The sequence below is a fragment of the Heloderma suspectum genome, chromosome 14, assembly GCF_057233095.1.
Source record: "Heloderma suspectum isolate Gila_16-S chromosome 14, 16-S_ref, whole genome shotgun sequence".
Taxonomy (NCBI): Eukaryota; Metazoa; Chordata; class Lepidosauria; order Squamata; family Helodermatidae; genus Heloderma; species Heloderma suspectum.
The window spans coordinates 5,515,818-5,539,416 of NC_139471.1; the positions used below are offsets into that span (position 1 = coordinate 5,515,818).

Genomic DNA, 23,599 nt, shown 5'->3' on the forward strand with positions numbered 1-23,599 from the left:
CCTCTGAAACCTGGCCTCTGAAATAAGGAATGTGAATCTCTACCACTGTATTCCCTTCTAAAAAAAAAAGAGAATATGCTTCAACACTTTCCTGTTCAGACCGCCCCCTTGTGGTGGAAGGCGACACTGCAGCCAGGGGGTCAAATTCTCACACATAACAGCAACTAAACCTAAAGACTAAGCAGCCCTGCACATGTCTACCGAGACGTCACGTCCGTGCAATTCAATGCTCACTCCCAGGAAAGTGGCTACAGGACCGCAGCCTCATTTAGCATTTCACCACATTTTCGTTCAGTCCACGAATAGCTAACTCTTGTCTTTCTCTTCCTAAAAACAGAGGAAGACCTAACACTACAAAACGGCAATCACATTCCCGAGAAACCAGCACTTTGGTGGAGTGTTCCACACCCAAAGAGAACAGATTCCCCAACCACAACAGTCTTAAATATAAAGTCCGGGGGAAAATAGAAATAAATTATGTTATCTCAAAGCAAATCGGGGGGGAGGGGGGAGAGAGAAAGAATCAATTACAAATTCAATGTATACCTAAGGAATAAATAGGGAGAACAATAAGATAATAACTTGGTTTGCACATAACAACAACCCAGGGTACGGGTTGAGTGTGGGTTGTCATTGAATCGTGGGCTGTCATTAACGTGTGAACCCTGAACTATAGTTTAACTATGGGTTGTTAACCATAAACAACCCGGAGTTCACAAACCATGAGTTCTCTTCCTAGGTTGTTCGTGGTTAACAATCCATCGTTAAACCATGGTGGGGGGTTCATACAGAACAACAACCCATGATTCAACAACAACTCATGATTCAACGACAACCCACGATTCAACCTGTATTCACGGTTGTCATTATGTGCAAACCAAGTCAATGTGGTAAACATAATTCAGCGCTGAAAGGATTGGGCAAAGAAGGCTGGGATTGTACGTTCCTGGGAAAAGGAAGGCTTCCCCCAGTTATAACAAGCAGCAACAGAAAACACAGCTAACCAAATGCCTTTTTAGGGATTCCATGAAGGCAGAGGTGGGAAGACTTCAGGATTCCGGGATCTACTTCATTTTTGATTAGAACCCCCAAACCCCGCAACCGGAGCCAGGCACAAAAGACGTACACTTGGAATGAAAGGATTCTGAGCCCAGGAATTTGTTATGAAAGCCAGATCTGTTGGGAGTTCCCAGTCCTTCCACACACAAAAATCTACTCCTGGTTACCCTAGGCTTTCTTCATTCCAGCAGCATAATTGCTGGGGGGGGGTCTTTTTGTTGCTGCTGCTGCTGCTAAACCATTGGGAGTCAGAAATCCCTGCCTATATACCACAAATAATCCAGAGATCCACTTTCTGCTGCCCACCACTGCATTAAGGGCCCTACATTTTTGTGCTTTATAGGAACAAAAGAGGTTTACAATTGCAGCTCAAGGATTGGGTGGGGGGGCTCAGGGTGTCCCCTTCATCTGGAAAGGTCGGGAGAGTGCCCCCCCCAAAAGAATTCTCTTGCACCATCTCTGGCCTTCTTTGGTGCCCCATGCAAAGCAGGAATGGCAGTCTTGCAGGCTTGGAGAGACAATCAATTCTTCTGCCCGTTGTGCCACAAAAAGTCCCCTTTTTCCTGTGCTTAAAACTGTTTTTCCCCGTATGTGGCAACGGTTGCTGAAAAATCCTAGAAGAAAACACACACACACAAACCAAGGATCTTCAAGTTATTTCTCCCCCTAAGAAAAACACATCTCACAAAACCAGCACACCTGTTGTGAAAAGATCTAAAATTCCAAAAGTTCACAGCACTAAGGGTGGTCGCTCAGGCATTCGCTCGATAAGCTAGAATTCGTTTGGTGCTGGCTTTTCTTGGTTTGCAAAATAGCTTCCCACCCCCCACCCCACCCCGTGTCCCAGGATAAAAATCAAGGATTAGGATGTATCGTCTGAAGACCTTGGAAATACTGTAGCGAACCTCAAAAACTGCATCAATGGCTGACTGAGGGTTTATTGCAGAGATGCGATAAACAATGATGCTTGTGTTTGGTTCCAGTCCGACCTGAGAATTGAGCAAGGGCTGCTTTCAAACCCAGGCTCTTAAAACTGCAGCATTAAAGATTCACAGTGTTGAACTAATTTGTTTTTCTTTTTTTAAAAAGACGTTCTGGGGAGAGAGGGAGAACGTGGTTTCCTTCGGCACTCCCCTAACTTGGAATAGGTTTTGCAAGGAGTTTGAAGAGAGCTTCGGAAGAGTTTCGGAGTAAGTTTTACCGCTGGTTGGCTTCCAAAGGTTTTGCTTTTCCGACATCCAGATGGGGGAATGACCGGTCTCAAATGAGTCACTTCGACCTGGGGGGCGTGCCGGAGTCACACTGCCTGGGCTTCGACCGTTCCTGTCATTCCGTCTTCGCCGGTTTGCTTTCTCTGCAGCTGCTGCATCCTTGCGTAAGCGATGGCGTCTCCCCTATGGAGGCAAATGACAGCTTTTATATGCGCAGCCGCTGGCATGTGCAACGGTGTCTAATTAGGGCATCGGAATATAGGAAGCCACCTTATACTGAGTCAGGTAATCAGTCCATCTAATCCAGTATTGTCGACCCTGACTGGCAGAGGCTCTCCTGAGTTTCAGGAAGGAATATTTTCAGCCCTAACTGGAGGTGTCGGGGATCGAACCTGGAATTCCTGCATGCAAAGCATCTGCTCTACCACTGAGCTACAGCACTTCCCCCTAAATGAAGTAAGGTTCCAGTCCTCATGGTTCTGAATAAAGGGCTGACTTAAACTGGAACATCAGAAGCTGCCTTATCCCCGCCAATTTGTGGTTTTAAAATTAGGCCATGCGAGACCATCTCCACGAAGGCTGGCATTTGCAAAGTGAAGTTTACTTGCCTCATCCACTTGTGAGTAGGGATGTGGGAGTAATTCACAATAGCATCAAATAACTTCAGATTTCTATGAATCTGACCTGTAGTTTCCGCAGGCTCTGTCTTCTTCTGAGTCACACCGATTCTGTAGACTTGTGGACTGTTTTTTTTTTAATATAGGGAGGATTTGCGCAAATTTGTATCAGTGCTAAGGCACATGAGCGCACGTGTGCTTTAGCCCTAATCTGTACTTGCACACCTGCACAAATGCGCTAATCCGCATTAGTTAATTAGAGTATTTGCACAGGTAGAACGAAATTCTGGTAAAAAATCCAAATCCCTCAATGAGCGTACGATGGAACAAAAGCTGCCTGGCAATCTGCGAAACACAGATGGAATGCATTTAACAAAATCCGTACATCCCTATTTGTGAGTATAAACACACCTACGGGTGAACATGCTAGGCCTGAAATACCGGTCTCTCTTACTTTTTGCCCAGTGCCGAAAGTCCGTAGAGCACTCCTGTTGCAAATGCGATGGCATTCCCAATCAAAGTTGTCAGAGTCACACTCAGAATAACAGGGAACACAGCCATCCTGGGGAAAGGAGTGGAGACAGAGATGTCAGCCCTAGGAAATCGCAGAATGCCTAGGCAGGGAGGAACCAAAAATGTACCTTCACCAGACAAATAGACATAATTTTGTATCCCGGGAACAGGGTGCTCCTGGGATGTTTCTGTACGCAGATGCAAAGTGAAACGGGCGAGTGGGCGGGAGGTAGCGCGCTCACTCCTGTGCAGCCCTGACAACAGCCTGTTACATGTAAAACAGGTCATAGACTTGAACAAGACTGTGTAGACGAAACAGAATTCTACCGGTCCTCCGCAGTACAGGGGTGCAGAACCTTTCATCCTGAGGGCCAAATTTCATTTCACAGAAGCTTGCCACGGTGGGCAGGGCTGGAAGCACAGTGGTGGGCGGGGCTGGAAGCAAAAGGGGAAGGGCCAAAGACAAAATGGGTGGGGCTGAACGACCAGCATGTTTTAACTTAAAGCTCTTCCTGCCAGTCACTAAGCCTTGGAAGAGACATGTCAGCCTTTTAGAATAGGGAAAAAACCATGCAAAAGTCAGGAAACCACCAAATGATTGTCAGTTGGGGGGAAGGGGGTGTGGCTGCTGTAGTATATTGATACCTATGTTTGTAATTGTGTATTCTGACTTACTATATTGATGGATATGTTCTTAAATGCATATCAGTGTGTGGGTCTATTGGGTTGGGTTGCAGCTGTATCGTTTAAAACCTCAAGCCATCCTTGAACAAGAGGGCCTTCCTCTCAGGTTAGCAACACCCTCCGGCTCTTGAGTTTGCACAAACGCTCCTCCGAGGCACACTCACCCGCAATAGAAGGCCGCTTTCTGCCACGGACGGAGCTTGTCTGCCCTCGCTGACACGGCGTTCGCAAACTCGACGAACTGGCAGCAAAATGGGGCCTCGCACAGAATGAGGACGAAGGCGTTCAACCTTTGGAAAAAGAGATACCCGACTCAGAAAACTGCGAGGACCCATTCTGCCTGTTGTCATTGCTGCGGATTGTTATTATTACTCGTTATTAATAATAATAATAAATTTCATTTCTATACCACCCAATAGCTGAAACTCTTTGCGTTCAACAAAAAAATACACATCAGAATACAAGATAATAAAAAGATAACAGAAAATATAAATCCTACTGCTACCAACTCCAATAAGTGGAGAAAGCCCTCTTGGGTAAGCCCACCACTCACTTCCGCTGCCACCATAAATCTACACCACTTTTATTTAACATACCCTTTTTATCGACCGTTGCTGGACATTAGGCGTCAGGCAAACAGAGCAGAGGTATAAATAAGTAAGTAAGTAATATGTTCATTGCTCAATCCAAAGACCACTGAGAAAGATACAAACTTAAAATTTAAAATGCTATTATATAATATCAACAAATTTGCACATAAAGTTAAAATACCAAAACTATAAGATACGTTATCAAGTCTTTACTAAAGTTAAAATAGGGTGAATATACAACAATAATATAGCGTAAAGGAACCTTTAGCATCATGTCAATCATCTTATATTTGTATCTCAGAATCTTTATAATAATTCACACCGATAGTATCCAAAGCCATCGCTCTACTTCAAGCAGCTTTCACTGCAAATACCGCAACCCGCTATATCGCGTATGGGTTGGTTGGCTGTAATAAGTAACTCATAGATTATATATAATCTATATAAGATTATATAGAGATCTTATGTCTCTATATAATTGACACTCAAGTACATAATGAGCTCAGGCCTCTAGGACTGGTTCTCCACCAAAACGCAACCTATCTTCTACTGGTGGTATAAGTTCAGTAAACAAAAATGTCAAAGATCGTATTAAAAAGAAATAAAAAAGAAAACTGATGATTTTTTATTGTTGTTGTTGTTGTTGTTCAGTCGTGTCCGACTGTTCGTGACCCCATGGGCCATAGCACGCCAGGCCTTCCTGTCCTGCGTTCTCTCCCGGAGTGTGCTCAAGTCCATATTCATTGCATCAGTGATGCTATCTAGCCATCTCATCCTCTGCTGTCCCCTTCTCCTTTTGCCTGCAGTCTTTCCCAGCATCAGGGTCTTTTCCAGGGAGCTTTCTCTTCGCATTAGGTGGCCAAAATATTGGAGCTTCAGCTTCAGTATCTGTCCTTCCAATGAGCAGTCAGGGTTGATTTCCTTTAGGATGGACTGATTTGACCTCCTTGCAGTCCAGGGGACTCGTAAGAGTCTTCTCCAGCACCACAGTTCGAAAGCATCAAGTCTTCTGTGCTCAGCCTTCCTTATAGTCCAGCTCTCACAGCCATACGTTACTACTGGGAAAACCATCGCTTTGATTAGACGGACCTTTGTCGGCAAGGTGATGTCTCTGCTTCTTACTATGCTGTCTAGGTGTGCTATAGCTTTCCTCCCAAGGAGCAAGCGTCTTTTAATTTCATGGCTATAGTCACCGTCTGCGGTGGTCTTGGAGCCCAAGAAAATAAAATCTGTCACTGCTTCCATTTCTTCCCCTTCCATATGCCAGGAAGTGATGGGGCCAGATGCCATGATCTTCGTTTTTTTAATGTTGAGTTTCAAACCAGCTTTTGCACTCTCCTCTTTCACCCTCAACAAGAGGCTCTTGAGATCCTCTTCGCTTTCTGCCATTAGGGTGGTATCGTCTGCGTATCTGAGGTTGTTGATAATTCTCCCACCAATCTTAAGTCCGACCTGTGATTCATCCAACCCGGCGTTTCTCATGATGTACTCTGCATATAAGTTAAATAAGCAGGGCGACAATATGCAGCCTTGTCGTACTCCTTTCCCAATTTTGAACCAATCGGTTGTTCCAAGTCTGGTTCTTACTGTTGCTTCTTGACCCTTGTACAGGTTTCTCAGGAGACAGGTAAGGTGGTCTGGTACCCCCATCTCTTTCAGAATTTGCCACAGTTTGTTGTGATCCACACAATCAAAGGCTTTAGCGTAGTCAATGAGGCAGAAATAGACATGTTTCTGGAATTCTCTTGCTTTCTCCATGATCCAGCGAATGTTGGCGATTTGATCTCTAGTTCCTCTGCCTCTTCGAAACCCAGCTTGTACTTCCGGTAGTTCTCGGTTCGCATACTGCTGAAGCCTAGTTGTAGGATTTTGAGCATCACCTTGCTGGCAGGTGAAATGAGCACAATTGTACGGTAGTTTGAACACTCTTTGGCGTTGCCCTTCTTTGGAATTGGAATGTAAACTGACCTTTTCCAGTCTTGTGGCCACTGTTGAGTGTTCCAAATTTGTTGGCATATTGAGTGCAGCACTTTAACAGCATCGTCTTTTAGGATTTTAAATAGCTCAGCTGGAATACTGTCATCTCCACTAGCTTTGTTGTTACTAATGCTTCCTAAGGCCCACTTGACTTCAGTCTCTAGGATGTCCGGCTCAAGTTCAGTGACCGCACTATCATGGCTATCAGAGACATTCAGATCTTTCCTGTATAGTTCTTCTGTGTATTCTTGCCACCTCTTCTTAATCTCATCTGCTTCTGTTAGGTCCCTGCCCTCTTTGTCCTTTATCATGCCTGTCTTTGCACAAAACGTTCCCTTGATATCTCCGATTTTCTTGAAGAAATATCTAGTCTTTCCCATTCTGTTGTTTTCTTCCATTTCTTTGCATTGTTCATTTAAAAAGGCCTTCTTGTCTCTCCTTGCTGTTCTCTGGAAATCTGCATTCAGTTGGATATATCTTCCCCTTTCTCCCTTGCTTTTCGCTTCCCTTCTTTCCTCAGCTACTTGTAAAGCCTCATCAGACAGCCACTTTGCTTTCTTGCATTCCTTTTTCTTTGGGATGGATTGAGTTGCTGCCTCCTGAACAATGTTACGGACCTCCGTCCAGAGTTCCTCAGGCACTCTGTCTATCAGGTCTAATCCCTTAAATCTATTCCTCACCTCCACTGTATATTCATCAGGGATATGATTTAGGTCATACCTGAACGGTTTAGTGGTTTTCCCTACGTTCTTCAATTTAAGCCAAAATTTTGCAAGAAGCTCATGATCTGAGCCACAGTCAGCTCCAGGTCTTGTTTTGACTGACTGTCTAGAGCTTCTCCATCTTTGGCTGCAAAGGACATAATCAATCTGATTTCGATATTGACCATCTGGTGATGTCCATGTGTAGAGTCGCCTCTTGTTGCTGTTGGAAAAGCGTGTTTGCTACGATCAGCGTGTTCTCTTGGCAAAACTCTATTAGCCTTTGTCCTGCTTCATTTTGTGTACCAAGGCCATGCGTGCCTGTTATCCCAGTGATTTCTTGACTTCCTACTTTAGCATTCCAATTCCCTATGATGAAGAGGACATCTTTTTTTGGTGTTAGTTCTAGAAGGTGTTGTAGGTCTTCATAGAACCGATCAACCTCAGCTTCTTCGGCCTCAGTGGTTGGGGCATAGACTTGAATTACTGTGATGTTGAATGGTTTGCCTTGGATTCGTACTGTGATCATTCTATCGTTTTTGAGATTGCACCCCAGTACTGCTTTTCGCACCCTTTTGTTGACTATGAGTGCTACTCCATTTCTTCTAAGGGATTCTTGCCCACAGTAGTAGATATGATGGTCACCTGAATTAAATTCGCCCATGTCTGTCCATTTTAGTTTGCTGATTGCCAAAATGTCGATGTTCAATCTTGCCATCTCATGTTTGACCACCTCCAGCTTACCTTGATTCATTGATCTGACACTCCAGGTTCCTAAACAATATTGTTCTTTACAGCATCGGATTTTCTTTTCACCACCAGACACATCCACAGCTGAGTGTCCTTTCGGGTTTGGCCCAGCCGCTTCACTCTTTCTGGCGCTACTTGGAAATTCCCTCTTCTCTTCCCCAGTAACATATTGGACACCTGAGGGGCTCATCTTCCGGCGTCATCTCTTTTAGCCTTGTGATACGTTCCATGGGGTTTTCTTGGCAAGAATACTGGAGTGGGTTGCCATTTCCTTCTCCAGTGGACCACATTTTGTCAGAACTCTCTGCCATGACCTGTCCGTCTTGGGTGGCCCTGCACGGCATAGCTTATGGCTTCACTGAGTTATGCAAGCCCCTTCGCCACAACAAGGCAGTGATCCATGAAGGGGATTTTTTGATTTTTGATTACTGTTACTTAAAAAACCCCAGGGCTTTCATGTTGTTACTGTTGCCACAAATCAGGCTATAGAAGTTACGGTTCCTAACACTAACCAAACCTAAGCCAAATCCCTGATCAGGTTCCACCCAGTTGAATTACCAGTCTGGTACTGAGGGATGATTGGAGATACACAGACAGGCAGATTTATTTAAAAAAAGCCCTGCTGGATCAGGCCAAGATCCATCTTGTCCAGGATTCTGTTCACAAGGGGCCAACCAACTACTGCCCAGGGGAAACCAACAAGCATTTGATTTATTTAAAATTATTGATTTATTTAAAATTATTTTTTTTATTTTTATTTTTTTCCCCAAGAAGGGGAAAATTATTTTTAGGCCGCCTTTAAGGGTAAAATCCTCTCAAGGTAGCAAACAGGATTTAAAAAAAACATACTAAAAGAAACAAATAGGCAATATTGGGGGCCCTGAGACCTTTGCCAGATGGGAATCTGGCCCCCAGACTGACCAAGGCTGCCCACCCCCGTCTTAAATCAAGGGAATTGAGTGTTACTTACATCATCCAAACTCCAGCTGCTATGTTGAGGGGGTGGATGGTCACACACATCCAGAGGCCACAAAAAGCACAGGCTGGACGAGAGAAGAAAGAGAGTGGCAGAGAAGTCATTCACTGCAAAGAATCGTACAGCACAACCAGCCAAAGGACCCCGGCAATGTCGGGAGCACTCCACATTCAAAAGATTTAACAATTCTGCTTGCAATTTGAGACCCTGGACTGAACTACCTTAGTGGGGCTGGACTTTATCTTGGCTACTCTTGTTTTAAACAGATGGTTTTACACTATGTTTTACTATGTCATTGTATTTTGTGGTTTTAAGCTTTTTCTTGTAAATTGTCCAGAGAGCTTTGACTAAAGGGTGGTATAGAAACGTATTAACCAACTAAGGGCGCAATCCTATGCATGCTTAGACAGAAAAAAGTCCTACAACTCCCAGGTGGGGCATGCTGGGAGTTGTCAGACTTTTTTCTGTCTAAACATGGCTGGTTGGGGCATGCTGGGAGTTGTTGGACTTTTTTCTGTCTAAACATGGCTGGTTGGGGAAGCTGGGAGTTGTTGGACTTTTTCTATCTAAACATGCATTGGATTGCGCCCTAACTAAAGAAATCGACGGCCATGACAGTTACTTAGCACACAACTAACATTTCTCTTCCACCCTCCCTGCCATTCACAACTGGTTCTACATTCCTGATATGCTGGAGCAAATCAAACAAAAACCTGTTTGCCAACCCTGTCAAAAAAAAAAAAACACCCACTCTGAGCATGTGCAGTTTTGCACTTTAAACCACAGCACCATCATGGCTGCAAGAATAAAAGGGAGTTTGCTTCTGCTGCCCTGATGCTAAACGCGTTGACTTGGGAATATCAACAGCTTGCTGTAAAAAAGGAGAATATATGTTTTAAAGCAAAAACAATTAAATGAACATCTGAAACTACGAACATGCCCAGTCAGCTGCCCCAACTGTAAAATGTTTTAAAATAGGAAAGGATGCTAAAGCGAGCAGTGTCAGCCCTGGCAGGCTCTGGTCTGTTTGCCATCATCACCTGCTACTCTCCAGATGGTTGCTTGGGGGGCCCCCCAGACCTCTGCTCCAACATCCAATCCTAGCAGCACCATTGCTCACAAGCAATACAAACTGCGCACCAAAGAAAAGTGGAATTCTGCAGCCTGTATAGGAGAGGCATTATTTGCGTTATTTGTCCTGCAAGGATTAGTACTTTGTTGTCATTTGCACAGAAGCACAATCCCAGCCACTGGGAACTTTATTCAGCCACCTCTTTGCCTTCTGAAATTTGATCAAGCAGACCAATCTTTACAACCATGAGGGCTAGAAACTTATTACGTTGTGTGTGTTTCTTACACAATACAAACTTCCTTCCTTCCTTCCTTACTGAGGTTGTCTCAAACATCAGCAAGATTTCCTGTATGAAGGTCTCAGTAAAAATCACGTACTTTTGGAAGTATAGCAATCTCAACCACCTTTCCAAAACTGACCTTAAGACAGAGCTGGAGTTCTTCTGGTAGTGAATAAATAAATAAATAAAGCTTTGCCAAGCAATAAAAAATGCATTGGGCATGGTGCGTGAGTTTTTCCAACAGGGCTACGTAAACCAAAACATTTCTGAAATCAAGCAGATTTCCATTGTTTCGCTAACACTAGCTTATCTGCCACCAGCATAAATAGAAGCGTGATCTATTAGGGTGATGAGTGTTAACTTTCATCAAATAATCCTGCTTGTACCAAATAACGATCCCAAGTGATCAGAAAGACTGCAAAGAAATTGACTCACATGCGGTGTACTTACATTTGTTACTGTTCATTGTTACTTTGAAAAATACAACGAAACAAACAAACAGTTGTTTGGTTAATTTATGAGGGCTAGAAACCTGGTTCTTTAAAACAAAAATGAAGACATGTTTTCCAGAAGCTGAATTCTGTATTTTATTTATTTTAAATATTTATTGGCCGCAGATTCACAGCATATACCCCAGCTTTGGGGAAGCAAGGACAGCTCAGATTTCTACATCACGTTTACTGGGCTGAATGGATAGCACATCGGACTGGAGCGTTGCTACGCACTTAAAAGATTTGGAGGCCTGGGCCCATAGGACACAAATCTGCATAAAAATCTGCAGGTGCCAATTTATATCTCTATATGCAAATTTAGAAATAATGGCTGGGATTTACTTATATTTCACAGGAGGCAAAGCCGGCCAAGGAACTGCACAAGTCGATTTGCTGCCAAAGTAAGTTTTAACCTGGTGGGTGCTGTTATTTATTTGTCACTGATGTGTTTTTATTTGTTGTGTTTTAATTATAACTTTGTTGTTTTATTGTTAGCTGCCTTGAGCACTATTTTTACTGGAAAGGCAGAATATCAATTTAATAAAGAAATAACAGTTATGATGGCTATAGATTATCTCCAATCCAGGATCAGAGGAAAGATGTCACTGAATACCAGTGGTGGGGGAATACGAGCAAGAGGTTGTGATTTTAATAGTGTTTTTAATTTTTAATTTATTTGTTTTTAGGCTATGTTGTAATTCAGATTTTGTTTTTAATCTGAATTTTGTTAGCTACCCTGAGTGACGGTTTTGGGGTGGGGAGGCAGAATACAAATAAAATTACAATATAAAAATATTGCGTTCTTGCCTCCCTTGTGGGCTTCCCATTGGGGCATCTGGTTGACACTTCTGATACACTCATGTTCTAGCACCTTAATCTTTGTGGTGAAAGCCAGTGTGGTGTAGTGGTTAGAGCGCTGAAGAGAGACCCAGGAGACCTGGGTTCTAGTTCCCATTTGGCCGTGAAGCTCACTGGATAACTTTGGGCTAGTCACTGACTCTCATCTTAACCTACCTCACAGGGTTGTTGTGAGGATAAAAAGGAGAGGAGGAGGAACAGTGTGGTGTAGTGGTTAGACTGTTGGACTGGGACTCGGTAGACCTGGGTTCTAGTCCCCACTCTCAGCCACGAAGCTCCCTGGGTGACTTTGGGCCAGTCCCTGACTCTCAGCCTAACCTACCTCACAGGGTTGTTGTGAGGATAAAATGGAGAGGAGGAGGGCCATGTATGCCAGGCTCCTTGTAGGAAAAGGCAGGATATAGATGTAACAAATATAATAAAAACAGAAATAAAAAAGGCTTCATCTGCTACATTTCTCGGTCTTTAGGCTGCGGCCAGCTGGAAAGAGTTGGCAACCCTCCCCAGCGCAGTCCAAAGATCACTTACAGAGCCGCCTGGGGTCTGTAACAGAAGTGAAGGTGCTTCGCTCGAAGATGGGCCGTCAGAGCGTGAGAGCCCTTTATCCAGGAGCTCATTAAACTTGCAGCGAGGCCTCCTGCATCGGATATGGCGCCCGCCCCCTTTAGCATTTGTCAGCAGGTAACTTAATCCCGGCGCTATGGAGCTGGTTCGGGGATCTGCTCACGAGACAGAGTGACCCATCTGCTGAGTCGACAACAAATTACACCACAAAGCCGGGGGGGGGGGGGACACGACACACACCACACACACGCACGCACACGAACACGCTCCCCAAGAACATAACAAGGGGCTGGATTTGGAAAACGTTCAGGATTCTCGGAAAGCAAGCGCTCAGATGTCCCAAGGCGCTCGGGGGCGGTGTGGTTTTGTCGAAGAGACATCCGGAGGCCACCGAGCAAAAGGTGTTGCGTGGCTACCCCGGCTTGTCCTCCTGAATGGATTGTTCTGCGCAGAAAGAACACAACGGCGGAAGACATGGTGGGAAAACATGACAGGGTTGGAAGACGACGTCTGGACACACATGCGGCACACACAGGCACACATTCCTGGTCAAATCCCACAAACGAGGCAGGGGAATTCTTGACATTCTGCATCTAGCTCTCTATAGGACAGTCCACACATTACAGGAAAGCAAGTCTTAATTTGCCCTTGAAGTGTACACCTGACAGCAAGCTTCACCACACGCATGTTTCCAGGCATTCCCTTGCCCCGTTCACACGTTACACGTTTAGGTGTACACTTAAAACAGGGGTGAAAGGGTGAAATACGCCTGGGGGTGAAATGTGGCCCTTCGGGGTTTCCCAGATTCCCACTTACCTCCCCCCCCAACCACCGATAGCAGGGTGGTTTCTGGCTTTTGTGCAGTTTTTCCCCCATCCTAAAAGGCTGAAATGCCTCTTCTAAGGCTTCGTGACTGGCGGTTAAGCTCAAATATGCTGTTCTTTGGCGCCACCCACAACTGGGATGCGGCCCCCGAGAGCTTCTCTGAAATGGAAATCAGCCTTCAGGCTGAAAGAGGTTCAACACCCCTGTTGGAAACAAAACCTCAAAAAAGCGCGACACCACACAAGAACGCGGCCATGACAGAACCAGTCCGTTAGAAAAGCTGGTGCTGTCCTTAGACACCGAGAAAGAGAGGGGGGCAAATGAAAAAGAAGCGAGGAATTATTGTTACCAGGATTGGCGAGGCAAGCGTTTCAGGCCTGGCCACAAATTGACTGGATAGCCCTAGGCAGGTCACCACCTCTGTTCCTCACACACCTCCCCACCTCTAAAATGGGCATACGCCCACGACCTAGACGCACTGCATGTGCATGCATCATACCTGACCTTTACACCACCCACTTCAAGTGTAGAAGAGTGCTTCCTGCACATTCTCTCACCATTACAACTTTCCTGTAGGGCAGGCCCCGGCAGTTCTACCCATTTTGTGGAGGACGAGGGGGAGGAAAGGACCGTCAAACAGAGCCTTTAGAGCCAAATCTGGTCCCCTGAGGGGTGTCTGGGCCCCCAAATTGCCCCAATGCAGAGGAGAAACTGAAGTAAAATGGCCAGTGCAACCATAGCACATTGTCATCAGACCAATTTGGGGACAGGAGTTAACTTCTCAGCCCACAACCCTGCCCTCTCTTTTCAAAGCGGCTCTCTGGACAAACTAGTTCCTGGCTAAGGGAGCGGCGCCTCGCCTTACACCAGCTGGGAACTTTGTGGATTTTTGAACTTCTAAGCCAGGGGTGTTGAACCTCTTTCAACCAGAGGGCCAAATTCCATTTCTGAGAAGCTCTCGGGGGCCGCATTCCAGGAGTGGCTGGGGCCAAAGGCGAAAAGGGAGGGGCCAAAACCACCAACAAAACCACCATATGTTAACTTCAAGGCCTTACTGCCAGTAACTAAGCCTTAGGAGAGGCATTTCAAGCTTTTAAAATGGGATGGGGGGAACTGCACAAAAACCTGGACACAACCAAACGTTCGGTGGTCGGGGGAGAACTGGGGAATCTTGGAGGGCCAGACTGGTACTCCAGGCAGTCCAGATTTGGCCCTGAAGTTTGACACCCCTTCTCTCAGCCATTCTGCATTATTTACAGTGCAAAAAAAAAAAAAAAGGTTTGACAATCTTTAGGCCATTTGGCCCTCCAACAACAACCTTGCAAGGCGGGTCACTATGATTTTGCAGACTGGGACCCGAGGCCAAGGAATGCCAACATGACAAAGGGTTACCCAAAGAGTTGACACAAGAGGAAGGATTTGAACTCCTGGATCAAAGTCCAACACTGTATCAGCTCTGCTGGAAAACAGGAGTGATAAATTATGCTACGTCAGGGCCCAAGGAAGTGGTCGACACACGCTGAGGGCTGGGTGTGGCAATGGAGACACTCATTCGAATTGCGAGCAAATCTCTCCACATTGTCCCTGACCGAGTCAGTCTTTGCAAAACATGCTCTAAATATTAACTTCTCCTCCACAAAGAAACTCTGGACCGGAAAGCAAAGGGACCAAAGAACTAACAAATGAGCCATAAACAACTAGCGCCTGCAACAAAAGACGAGGCTGGACAGCCATCTGTCAGGGATGCTCCGACTTGGATTCCTGCGTTGAGCAGGGGGTTGGACTCGATGGCCTTGTAGGCCCCTTCCAGCCCTACTATTCTATGAAAAAGTTGCAGCACAGAGTGCTTCTTTTCAGGGTTTCCAGCTGCTCTATTTCATTCCCCCCGCCAACCTGCTTTTCTTCAGTCCTCATTGGGATGTTTTGGGGTTCCCCCCCCCTTTAGGGATTCTTTATTCTAAAGAGCTTTCGCACTTCTGCAAAGTTTGGGCTCCCCCAAGCCCGCTGACATCTCCCTCTTGTGTGTGGATGGTGATGTTTCAGCCACATAATGACTGGCACTCGCCGCTTCACCACTGGAAGTAGAAGGCACTGAGAATTTGTTTAAAAAGGTTCCCCAGCATTCTGTCACACATGGGCATGACGGATGGGGGGGCTGCAGATAAATGGGGAGGGCGAGGCGATTAAAAGCGGGCTTGGCCTGGACTCCCCATGGCAAGGCGCCACGCACCCTCTCCAACCCTGCGGGGCCATTCTTATCCGGGGGGGGGTCTGGTGAAGAACACCCCCCCCTTTCGAGGGGCCGCAGCTGAGCTGCGCTTGGAAGCGCACGCGAGCACACAAACGGTTCAGCGATGCGCGCGTCTGCCCGGGTGACACGGGCGCCCCCCGCCGCGCTCCGGATCCGTGCGCGCACACGAGGGCGGGCCGCCCGCAGACCGCCGGAGGAGAGGCAACGCGCCGCCAGAAGCGGGGGACAAAAGGAGGCGAGGAGGGCGCGCAAGGCGATGCCCGGCGCGCGGAGGATGCTCACAGATGCCGCCGGCGACGCCGGCCAGCCTGCACAGCCACTGGTACCACCAGGTCACGCCGTCCTCGTCCGCCGGAGCCGGGGCAGAAGCGGCGGCGGCTGCATCGCCCTGCGCCTGCTCTTCCTGGGGGTTCATCCTGCCCGCCGCGGGACTCCAGGACCAGCCGAACCCCGCGCCCCGTCCCCGGCCCCGTCCCCGGGCCGGCCGCCGCCACCCGCGGGACTGGGCACGGTCCTAGTCCTCAAGGCATCGCCGGGCGCAGCGACTGCCCCGCCCCCGCCCGTGCAGTCCGGGCTGACCATGGGGAGAGCCCCGCCCCCGGCTCCCTTCGCGTTGCATTCTGGGTCCCCCCCCGCCGCAAGGGATGGGTGAGGGGAGAGACGGAGGGTTCCCCCCGCCGCCCGTCATCCGGAGGCTTGCGCAGCCCTCCAGTCCGTGTTTCCTTTTTATTCGGGCCGGCCCTTTGGCATGCCAGCAGTGCCAAAGGGCATTGCCAATTATTATTAATAGTAATATTAATAATTGGTATTATTAATATTACTATTGATAACCATTATTAATAGTAATAATAATATTGTATTGTTGTGTGGTTTTGTCTGTGTTTTAATTGCAGTTAGGGCACAATCCTATGCGTGTTCAGGCAGGAAAAAAAGCCCTCCAACTCCCAGCATTCCGCAGCCAGCATGCTGGGAGTTGTAGGACTTTTTTCTGTCTAAACATGCGTAGGATTGCCCCCTAAAGATACAATCCTGTGCAGATTCCATGTAGTATAATACCTTTACAGCTCAGCTTAAAGATGACCCCACGAAAGTGCAAGCTTTCGAGACCTCCAGATCTCTTCATCAGGCAAGATGTGAAGAGATCTGGAGGTCTTGAAAGCTTGCACATTTGGAGGGTGGGGGGAGCTTTGAATTGGCCTAATAAAAGTATTACACCAAATGGATTCTGCACAGGACTGTATCCTTGGGGCGCGATCCTATGCATTCAAGCAGGGCCCTTTGGCAAGTAAGCTGGTCTGTTGGGATGGATGCTATTATTATTATTATTAATGTTGTGTGGCTTTTCTAATTGCATTTAGGGTGCAATCCTATGCATGTTTAGACAGAAAAAGTCCTACAACTCCCAGCATGTCCTGGCCAGCCATGCTGGCTGGGGAATGCTGGGAGTTGTAGTACTTTTTTCTGTCCAAACACACGTCGGATTGCAGCCTTAACATATTTGTATTATTATGGCTTTAACTAAGGTTTTATTTTAAATTCAGGGGCTTATTATTGTTAGCCGCCCTGAGCACCATTCCCTTGGTGGAAAATGGGGGTATAAATCAAATAATTCAATATTAGTGTAATCGGGCCATGTTTTGGGCTTTAACCTGCTGTTTTATTCTTTTACCGTGTTGTTCACTGCTCCAAAATCTTCTGATGTGGGGCGGTATATAAATATTGTAAATAAATAAATAAATAAACTCCCATTAGCCCAGGCAGCATGGCTGATGGTTAAGATTGCTGGGACTTGTAGTCTAAAACATTCGCAGGGCACCAGGTTGGGGAAGTCTGCTATGACCCCTCTTTTGTACAACAGTCAGCATTTGGTTTGACAATACATTTTTATCTCCATGTCCTCTCATTCTTTTTAATCTCTATGCACGCATCTACCTATCTTTGCATTTTTAAAGTTAGCTGGGGGGTGGGGGGACGGGGACATTTGCATATTGACAGACAAGAAAAAGCACACATGAAGTCCATTCATGTTAAATTTAAAAACAACAACAACAGACAAACAAAGGTAACTGTCGTGGTCCATGAGGAAAAAAAATCCAAAATCCACAATTGGGGAATATCTTTATTAGGATGAATCAAAATTCCACAAAAATGTGCAAGCTTCTGAGTTCTCCAGAACCCTTCATCTGGCTAGGTTATACAAAAAGCAAGGAGATGAGGGAAACAGAGACAGATCACTATCCCAAAATGCCCTGCAACACCTACCACTGACTCATTCATTCAGCCTGCGATTTTTGTTTTGAGACAGAGCCCGTCTAAACTGCAGACCTCGTGGTCACCATGCCTGGCCAGATTTTTGGACTTCACCATTTCTTCCCCCAGCTCCCGCTTTCTGTAGCACCCAGCCCGATGGAAGAGTTCCAAAACTCAAAAGCTTGCACATTTTGGTAGAACTTTGGTTGGTCGTTTAATAAAGGTATTGCCCAACTGTAGATTTTTGGAGTACATTAAATGCGTCTTTGCTGCTGTTTTTAATAGCAGCCATGCCTCCTACTGTTCAGTTGAAATCTGCAATTCCCTCCGGTTGGTTCTAGATCTGCCCTCGGGAGCAACAGCAGGGGTGTTTGAAAGAATAATTCCATGCAGGTAAGTGCAGACAATTGGCCGACTCAGGATCAATTGATACACAGTGAAAAACGTTTTATTTTCAGGCTAATATGTTGAGTTCACATCCATAGAACAATTTTACTGGCAGATCTCCGTGACAACTTTTAGCACCCAAAAGAAGTAGGAATATCCCTGTTACAAAGGAGGAACAACTGAGGAGGATTAAATGACTTGGTGGAGGTCACACTCTGCCCCGGTAATGAGGCAGGGAGAGTCAAGTGCTAGGAATTCTTAGAATCATAGAACTGGAAGGGGCCTACAAGACCATCGGGTTCTTCCTCCCCTTCCTCAGCGATCTCGTCACGTGCAGGCCCCCTGCCTCTTTTAAGTTTTAAAGGAGGGAATTTTGGTAGATGCTGCTTTTCTCCACCCTGCAGGACAAGCTGCACCTGCCAAATTCCCCTGGCTATGTAACCCTAGGAAATATAGCAGCCTTCCCCAACCTGGCACCCTCTGGATGTGTGGAATTACAACTCCTAGCATTCCCCCAGCCAGCATGGCTGGCTGGGGGAATGCTGGGAGTCGTAGTCCCAGACGTCCAGAGGGCGCCAGGTTGGGGAAGGCTGAAATACAGGATCCTCGGCTCCTCTTTTTCAGCCGGTCACCCTGTCAGCAATAAAGGAACAACTGCGGTTGTGTTTATTTGGGTGCGGTGACCCAGTACTCTGCTCGGAAACTGCCGTTGGCAAAGTCTTTGCTGAATTCGATTTCAGCCCGGCTGCCGGTTGATTCCCAGTAGAACACCTGGTTTCCATGGAAAACAGCTGTCTTCATGGCATTGACGTCTCGAATCTGAAGACTCAAAGGTCAAGTCAGTCAATCATACGGTCACATCTTGTGCCTGTCACCCATCTTTCCAATGGCATTGTAGCAACTCACGTCTGTACCAGACGTAAGTCATTGATTCCTTCTTCCCGAGGGACCCTGACTGATTGTAGTTCTGTGGGAGTGGCCTGGGATGAGAGGGGAAGTGGGGCCATTCCGCCAGCCCTGCTGAAAGACTCGATTTTTTTCCTCTTCCCTCCCCATCCCTCTTTCCTTGTGTGTCATGTCTTTTTAGATTGTAAGCCTGACGGCAACACTGACTGCTCTGTTTTACTGATTGCAAGAAAGCAGGCTCCTTCACACGGAGCTTTTATCCTGCTATTGAGATTGCTCACTCACAGAAGTTTGCGGGTCCTTTAAATGACATCGTGAACCTCCAGGGCACATCCAGAGGTATTTCCTGGTTATTTCATCTCAAATAGATCCGGAACTAATGAGCTATCTTTTAAACTCGGAATGTTACACGATTAAAACACCCACTAGATGGCACTGTTTCATTGAGTTCTATGGAACCCTGGAAATTAAACGCTTCCCCTCTCAGCAATCACGTGGTCACTGTCTGGGAGCCCACTGTAAACGTGGAAAAGCTCCAGAAGAGGAGGATTGCAGGGGTTTTCTTTAGTGTAACAGCAGCAAGCCACTCTGGGAGCGGGAAAAAAATACTTTAAACACACAAACAGAATTCTCAGTGCCCCACCATACTCCAGAGCTCAGGACGGAAACGGTGACAGTTCAACTGGGACAAAAGTGATGTACTTTAGAGATGCACAGATGCCTGCAAGGTTGCACTTCTGTGCACATTTATTGCAAGATGTTCTGCTGAATTCGGCAGGATTTTCTTCTAAGGTAACATGGCTTGCTTGGCCGCCTTGAGTCCCAGTACTGGGAAAACGGCAGGATGTAAATATCATCATCATCGACACTGACAGCCAAAAGAACATTAATGACAGGCTGATGTTCCTTAGTGTTTTAAGGCTGCCTTCCCCAATGAGTGCCCTCCAGATGTGCTGGGAGTTGGACTTATTTTTTAATTGTTTTATTTACTGCATTTTTATCCCGCTTTTCAAACAATTATTGTCTCCCCAAGAGGCTCACTTCAATGTTTTTTTAAAGATAAATAGGCCCTGCCGTGGGTCAAACCCAATGCATTTTGCTGTCTAAAGCCAAGAACAAGATGACACCCTTCCTGTTCCATGTATAAAAACTCACTGAGCAGGCAATTAATTTTTCATCAGCACTGCAGTGAAACTGTGTCTTCCACTGCACCTGATGGCGGCAGGCTAGCTTAGGGGGTGCAGGGCAGGTTGCATGGACCCCAACTCTCCTCTAAGATTCTGCTGCTGCCTCTCAGCAATTGCTGCCTGAAGCAGCTGCCCCACCTTGCCTAATGGTAGGGCCGGCCCTGCTTACAAACCAAAATGACAAGAGCCACCAGGCAAGGGGAGTGGAGGAAAGGGAAAAGGAAGAGGAGGGAGATCTGTTGTAGCCCCAAACAGGGCAGAAGGTTGATCGGGATCTACCAGATCTCTGGGTGATTTGCAGTAGATCCTCAAGGGGTTCTGACTCCTTATGGTTTAACAAGAGTGGCAACAAAAAAGAGAAAGCCAAAGGGAAAAATGGGACAGGGTTTGTGTGTGAAAGAACTGCAAGCTCAATTCTGATATCAGGAGCACTGGAAACTAAGATATAATAAGAGCTTTGACATGCACAGTGGCTGGCGCATGCAACAGAATACTATTCGACTATAGGAAGCTGCCTTAAACAGAGTCAAAATCTTGGTCCATCTAGCTCAGTATTGCCAACACTGCCTGGCAGCAGCAGCTCTCCAGGGTTTCAAGGCAGGGTTTTTTCAATCCCTACCTGGAGATGCTGCTGGGGATCGAACCTGGGACCTTCTGTCTTCAAAGCGGGGGCTCTGCCACTGACCTCCGGCTCCTCCCTAAAACAAATTCCTGGGCTGCACAGAGACACATGATTCCTTAATTCTGAGTGCATGTCCTTTGCTTCTCCCCAAGGCACCATTTCCCACTCGGTGGAACGTGGGTTTCGAGTGGAAAAATCTAGCAAGCTGCAGGTCTGCCCACCTCTGCCCCAAAACATCTGGAGGACGCCAGGTTGGTGAAGGATGGCTTAAGATCTCCCATCAACAAGAGCCCATCAAGATGTAAAAATAATCCCTGGAATGCAAGAAGCAAGCATTTTGGAGAAGGTGATATAGGGATAACGATAGTAGCCTATCTTGCAGGGCTGTTGTAAAGATTACCGAGATAATGCATGGGAAGTTCTCTGAGCTTTTCAAACACAGTAGATAAGGGGTCGCCATCGTGTTGCCCACAGACACCTCTGTGCCCTCGGACACCTCGCTTAGTGCCTGCCAAACTCCCTGTCCCTCCTGATTTTTATTTATTTCTCAAGTTAAAAAAAATATTAATGCAGTTTTTGAAAACTGGGAGGCTGGCATGGTGCAAAGCAAAGTACCACCCTCCTTCTGGGTTCCAAAGAATGCGTTTGTGTTTTGGAGCTCAGACCCCCACCTCTGCCTCAGACTTAGGTTCTTGGGCAAGTTACTTTTCTTTTGGTCTCACCAGTTTGTCTTCTGGGAAAGGAATATTTTCTTACTGGCCACGCCCACCATGTCAGCCATTTTGTGAGAATGCCCACAACACTCTCAAAATTCCCACTGACCCAAAAAGGGTCACTGCACTAGATAAATGCTTATTGTTATTCCAGGTAATGCCAGAAATCTGTACCCCAAATCTGTGCAGGGCTCTCACCGAGATGTAACTAGAGTGCGTGTGGTTCGTGGTGTCACCAGTCAGGTCAACGTATATGGCACGGAGGGCAATGCGATGCCGCGGAGCCACGTCGATAAACGCCCTGCAAGCCACTCGCAGTCCCCGGACGGCCGATAGCACGGGGTTCATGATTTCTCCGCGGGGACCGAACAACTGCACGTCACAGTCTGTTATAGCAAAAAGGACACAGAAGAGGACAAGGAGTTCAAATTGCTGAAGATGCTTTCAGGGATCAGGGATGCTCTGACTTGGATTCCTGCACTGAGCAGGGGTTGGACTCAATGGTCTTATAGACCCCTTCCAACCCTACTATTCTACAATTCTATGAAGAGTTTTCCCTGCCCCAAGAAGCTGCAGATCCAGATGCCATTAAACAAGATGGGCACTGTTTTGCCCTTTCTTTTCTACAGACACTAGCAAAATTTTAGTTATTATTATATTCTTTATTTTATTATTTATTACATTTCTATACTGCCCCATAGCCGAAGCTCTCTGGGTGGTTTACAACACTTCAAAACCTAAAATACAAGAACTTGACAAAATGCAGCAGAAAACTTTTAAAAGTTGAAAACTATAGTATAAAAACAAAGTAAAAACCAGAAGCAGTGTGAAGATCTAAAAATACAATAACAGATTTAAAACAATAAAAACTGAAGGACTAAAATGCCGCAGAGAATAAAAAGGTCTTCACCTGGTGCCAAAAAGACCATAACGTAGGCGCCAGACGAGCCTCTCTGGAGACCATTGCAATGATGTTCACCATTGCAATGATGTCTATGTTATCACCCAACCTTTTGTAAATGGCAACTGTTAATGTAATTATCACTGTCTTTACTTTTTGCATTTCAATTCCCTCTGGCAACACAGTTTACATTCACCCAACCTCCAGCATTTTTGAGGTTAACATGTCATGCATCTGATGAAGTGGACTATAGTCTACTAAAGCTTAGGCCAGAATAAACTTGTTCATCTTTAAGGTGCCCCAAGGCTCTTTGTTGTTTTTGCTGTAACAGACTAACACAGGGAACCTTCTGGAAACTGAACAACACAACCAGCTCCACTTGGGCAGGAGTTAACATCAGATGTTCCTTCCCACAGGCCAGCTGGTGTCAGTTTCATTTCATTTCATTTATTAGATGCCTTTCTCTTAAAAAAAAAAAAAAGCCTTAAGGCGACTTACAGGAAGGGTTAAAACATACAGAGATTTGAAACAACCAAAAACAGTTTAAAAATAACCAAGACCAAGGAAAATAACTAGACAAAGAAGCCCCATCATATGCTGTCAAATGCTGGGAATAGAGGAAAGTTTTAACTTGGCACTGAAAGGGTGACAATGTGGGTGCCAGGCAGATGTCACTGGGGAGGGCATCGAATTTGCTTCGAATGCGTCTGTTTCCACTTTGCAGCGACGCACCTCGGTGGTATTTCCTCGACGCCATTTTGCTGCTGTACCGAAGGACTACTCCATTCCCAGGCAGCAGTAGGCGCTGTCTCACCATCAGGGTGTTGGTCCTGGTTTGCATGGTTGACAGCGTCAGCTTCTTACAGCCCGTCCGCCACATCACCCGGGTGGAAAACAGCACCATCTCACCTGGAGCGGAAAAACATGGGGTGGCAGAACTTGCTGGACGTATCCCAGCCTTCCCAAACCTGCTGCCTTCCAGATATGTGGCACTACAACTCCCAGCATTCCCCCAGTCCTATTTTAAGCTAAAATATGCTGGTATTTTTGTATTTTGGCCATGCCCCTTCAGCTTTGGCCCCACCCACCACTGGAATGCAGCCCCTGAGAGCTTCTCCGCAACTGAATTTGACCCTCGGGTTCGACATCCCTGTTTTAAAGTCACCTGGCGAGTTTGTGACTTCCCCAGCTCTAGGTCTCCCCTGCTGTACGAA

The 23,599-nt window shown here is 46.4% G+C and overlaps 2 protein-coding genes across 2 annotated transcripts in view; both read right to left on the reverse strand.

Moving 5' to 3' along the window:
* Positions 1 to 1,159: 1,159 nt before the first annotated feature.
* CACFD1 (calcium channel flower domain containing 1) lies at positions 1,160 to 15,981 on the reverse strand. Its single transcript, XM_084820896.1, has 5 exons — positions 15,702 to 15,981; positions 9,073 to 9,145; positions 4,249 to 4,374; positions 3,342 to 3,449; positions 1,160 to 2,453 (listed from the first exon to the last, which is right to left on the reverse strand). Exons 1-5 carry the CDS (start codon positions 15,832 to 15,834, stop codon positions 2,357 to 2,359), a joined length of 537 nt encoding a protein of 178 aa, XP_084677022.1. The 5' UTR covers positions 15,835 to 15,981; the 3' UTR covers positions 1,160 to 2,356.
* Positions 15,982 to 18,094: 2,113 nt separating this feature from the next.
* The window catches only part of ADAMTS13 (ADAM metallopeptidase with thrombospondin type 1 motif 13), a 46,850-nt gene continuing 41,345 nt past the window's right edge, over positions 18,095 to 23,599 (reverse strand). The window contains exons 30-33 of the mRNA XM_084820898.1: positions 23,118 to 23,294; positions 21,683 to 21,870; positions 18,618 to 18,875; positions 18,095 to 18,573 (exon numbers count right to left, since the gene is read on the reverse strand). Of these exons, the coding sequence (XP_084677024.1) occupies positions 18,723 to 18,875; positions 21,683 to 21,870; positions 23,118 to 23,294 (518 nt within the window). The 3' untranslated portion in view covers positions 18,095 to 18,573; positions 18,618 to 18,722. The remainder of the gene's footprint in view (positions 18,574 to 18,617; positions 18,876 to 21,682; positions 21,871 to 23,117; positions 23,295 to 23,599) is intronic.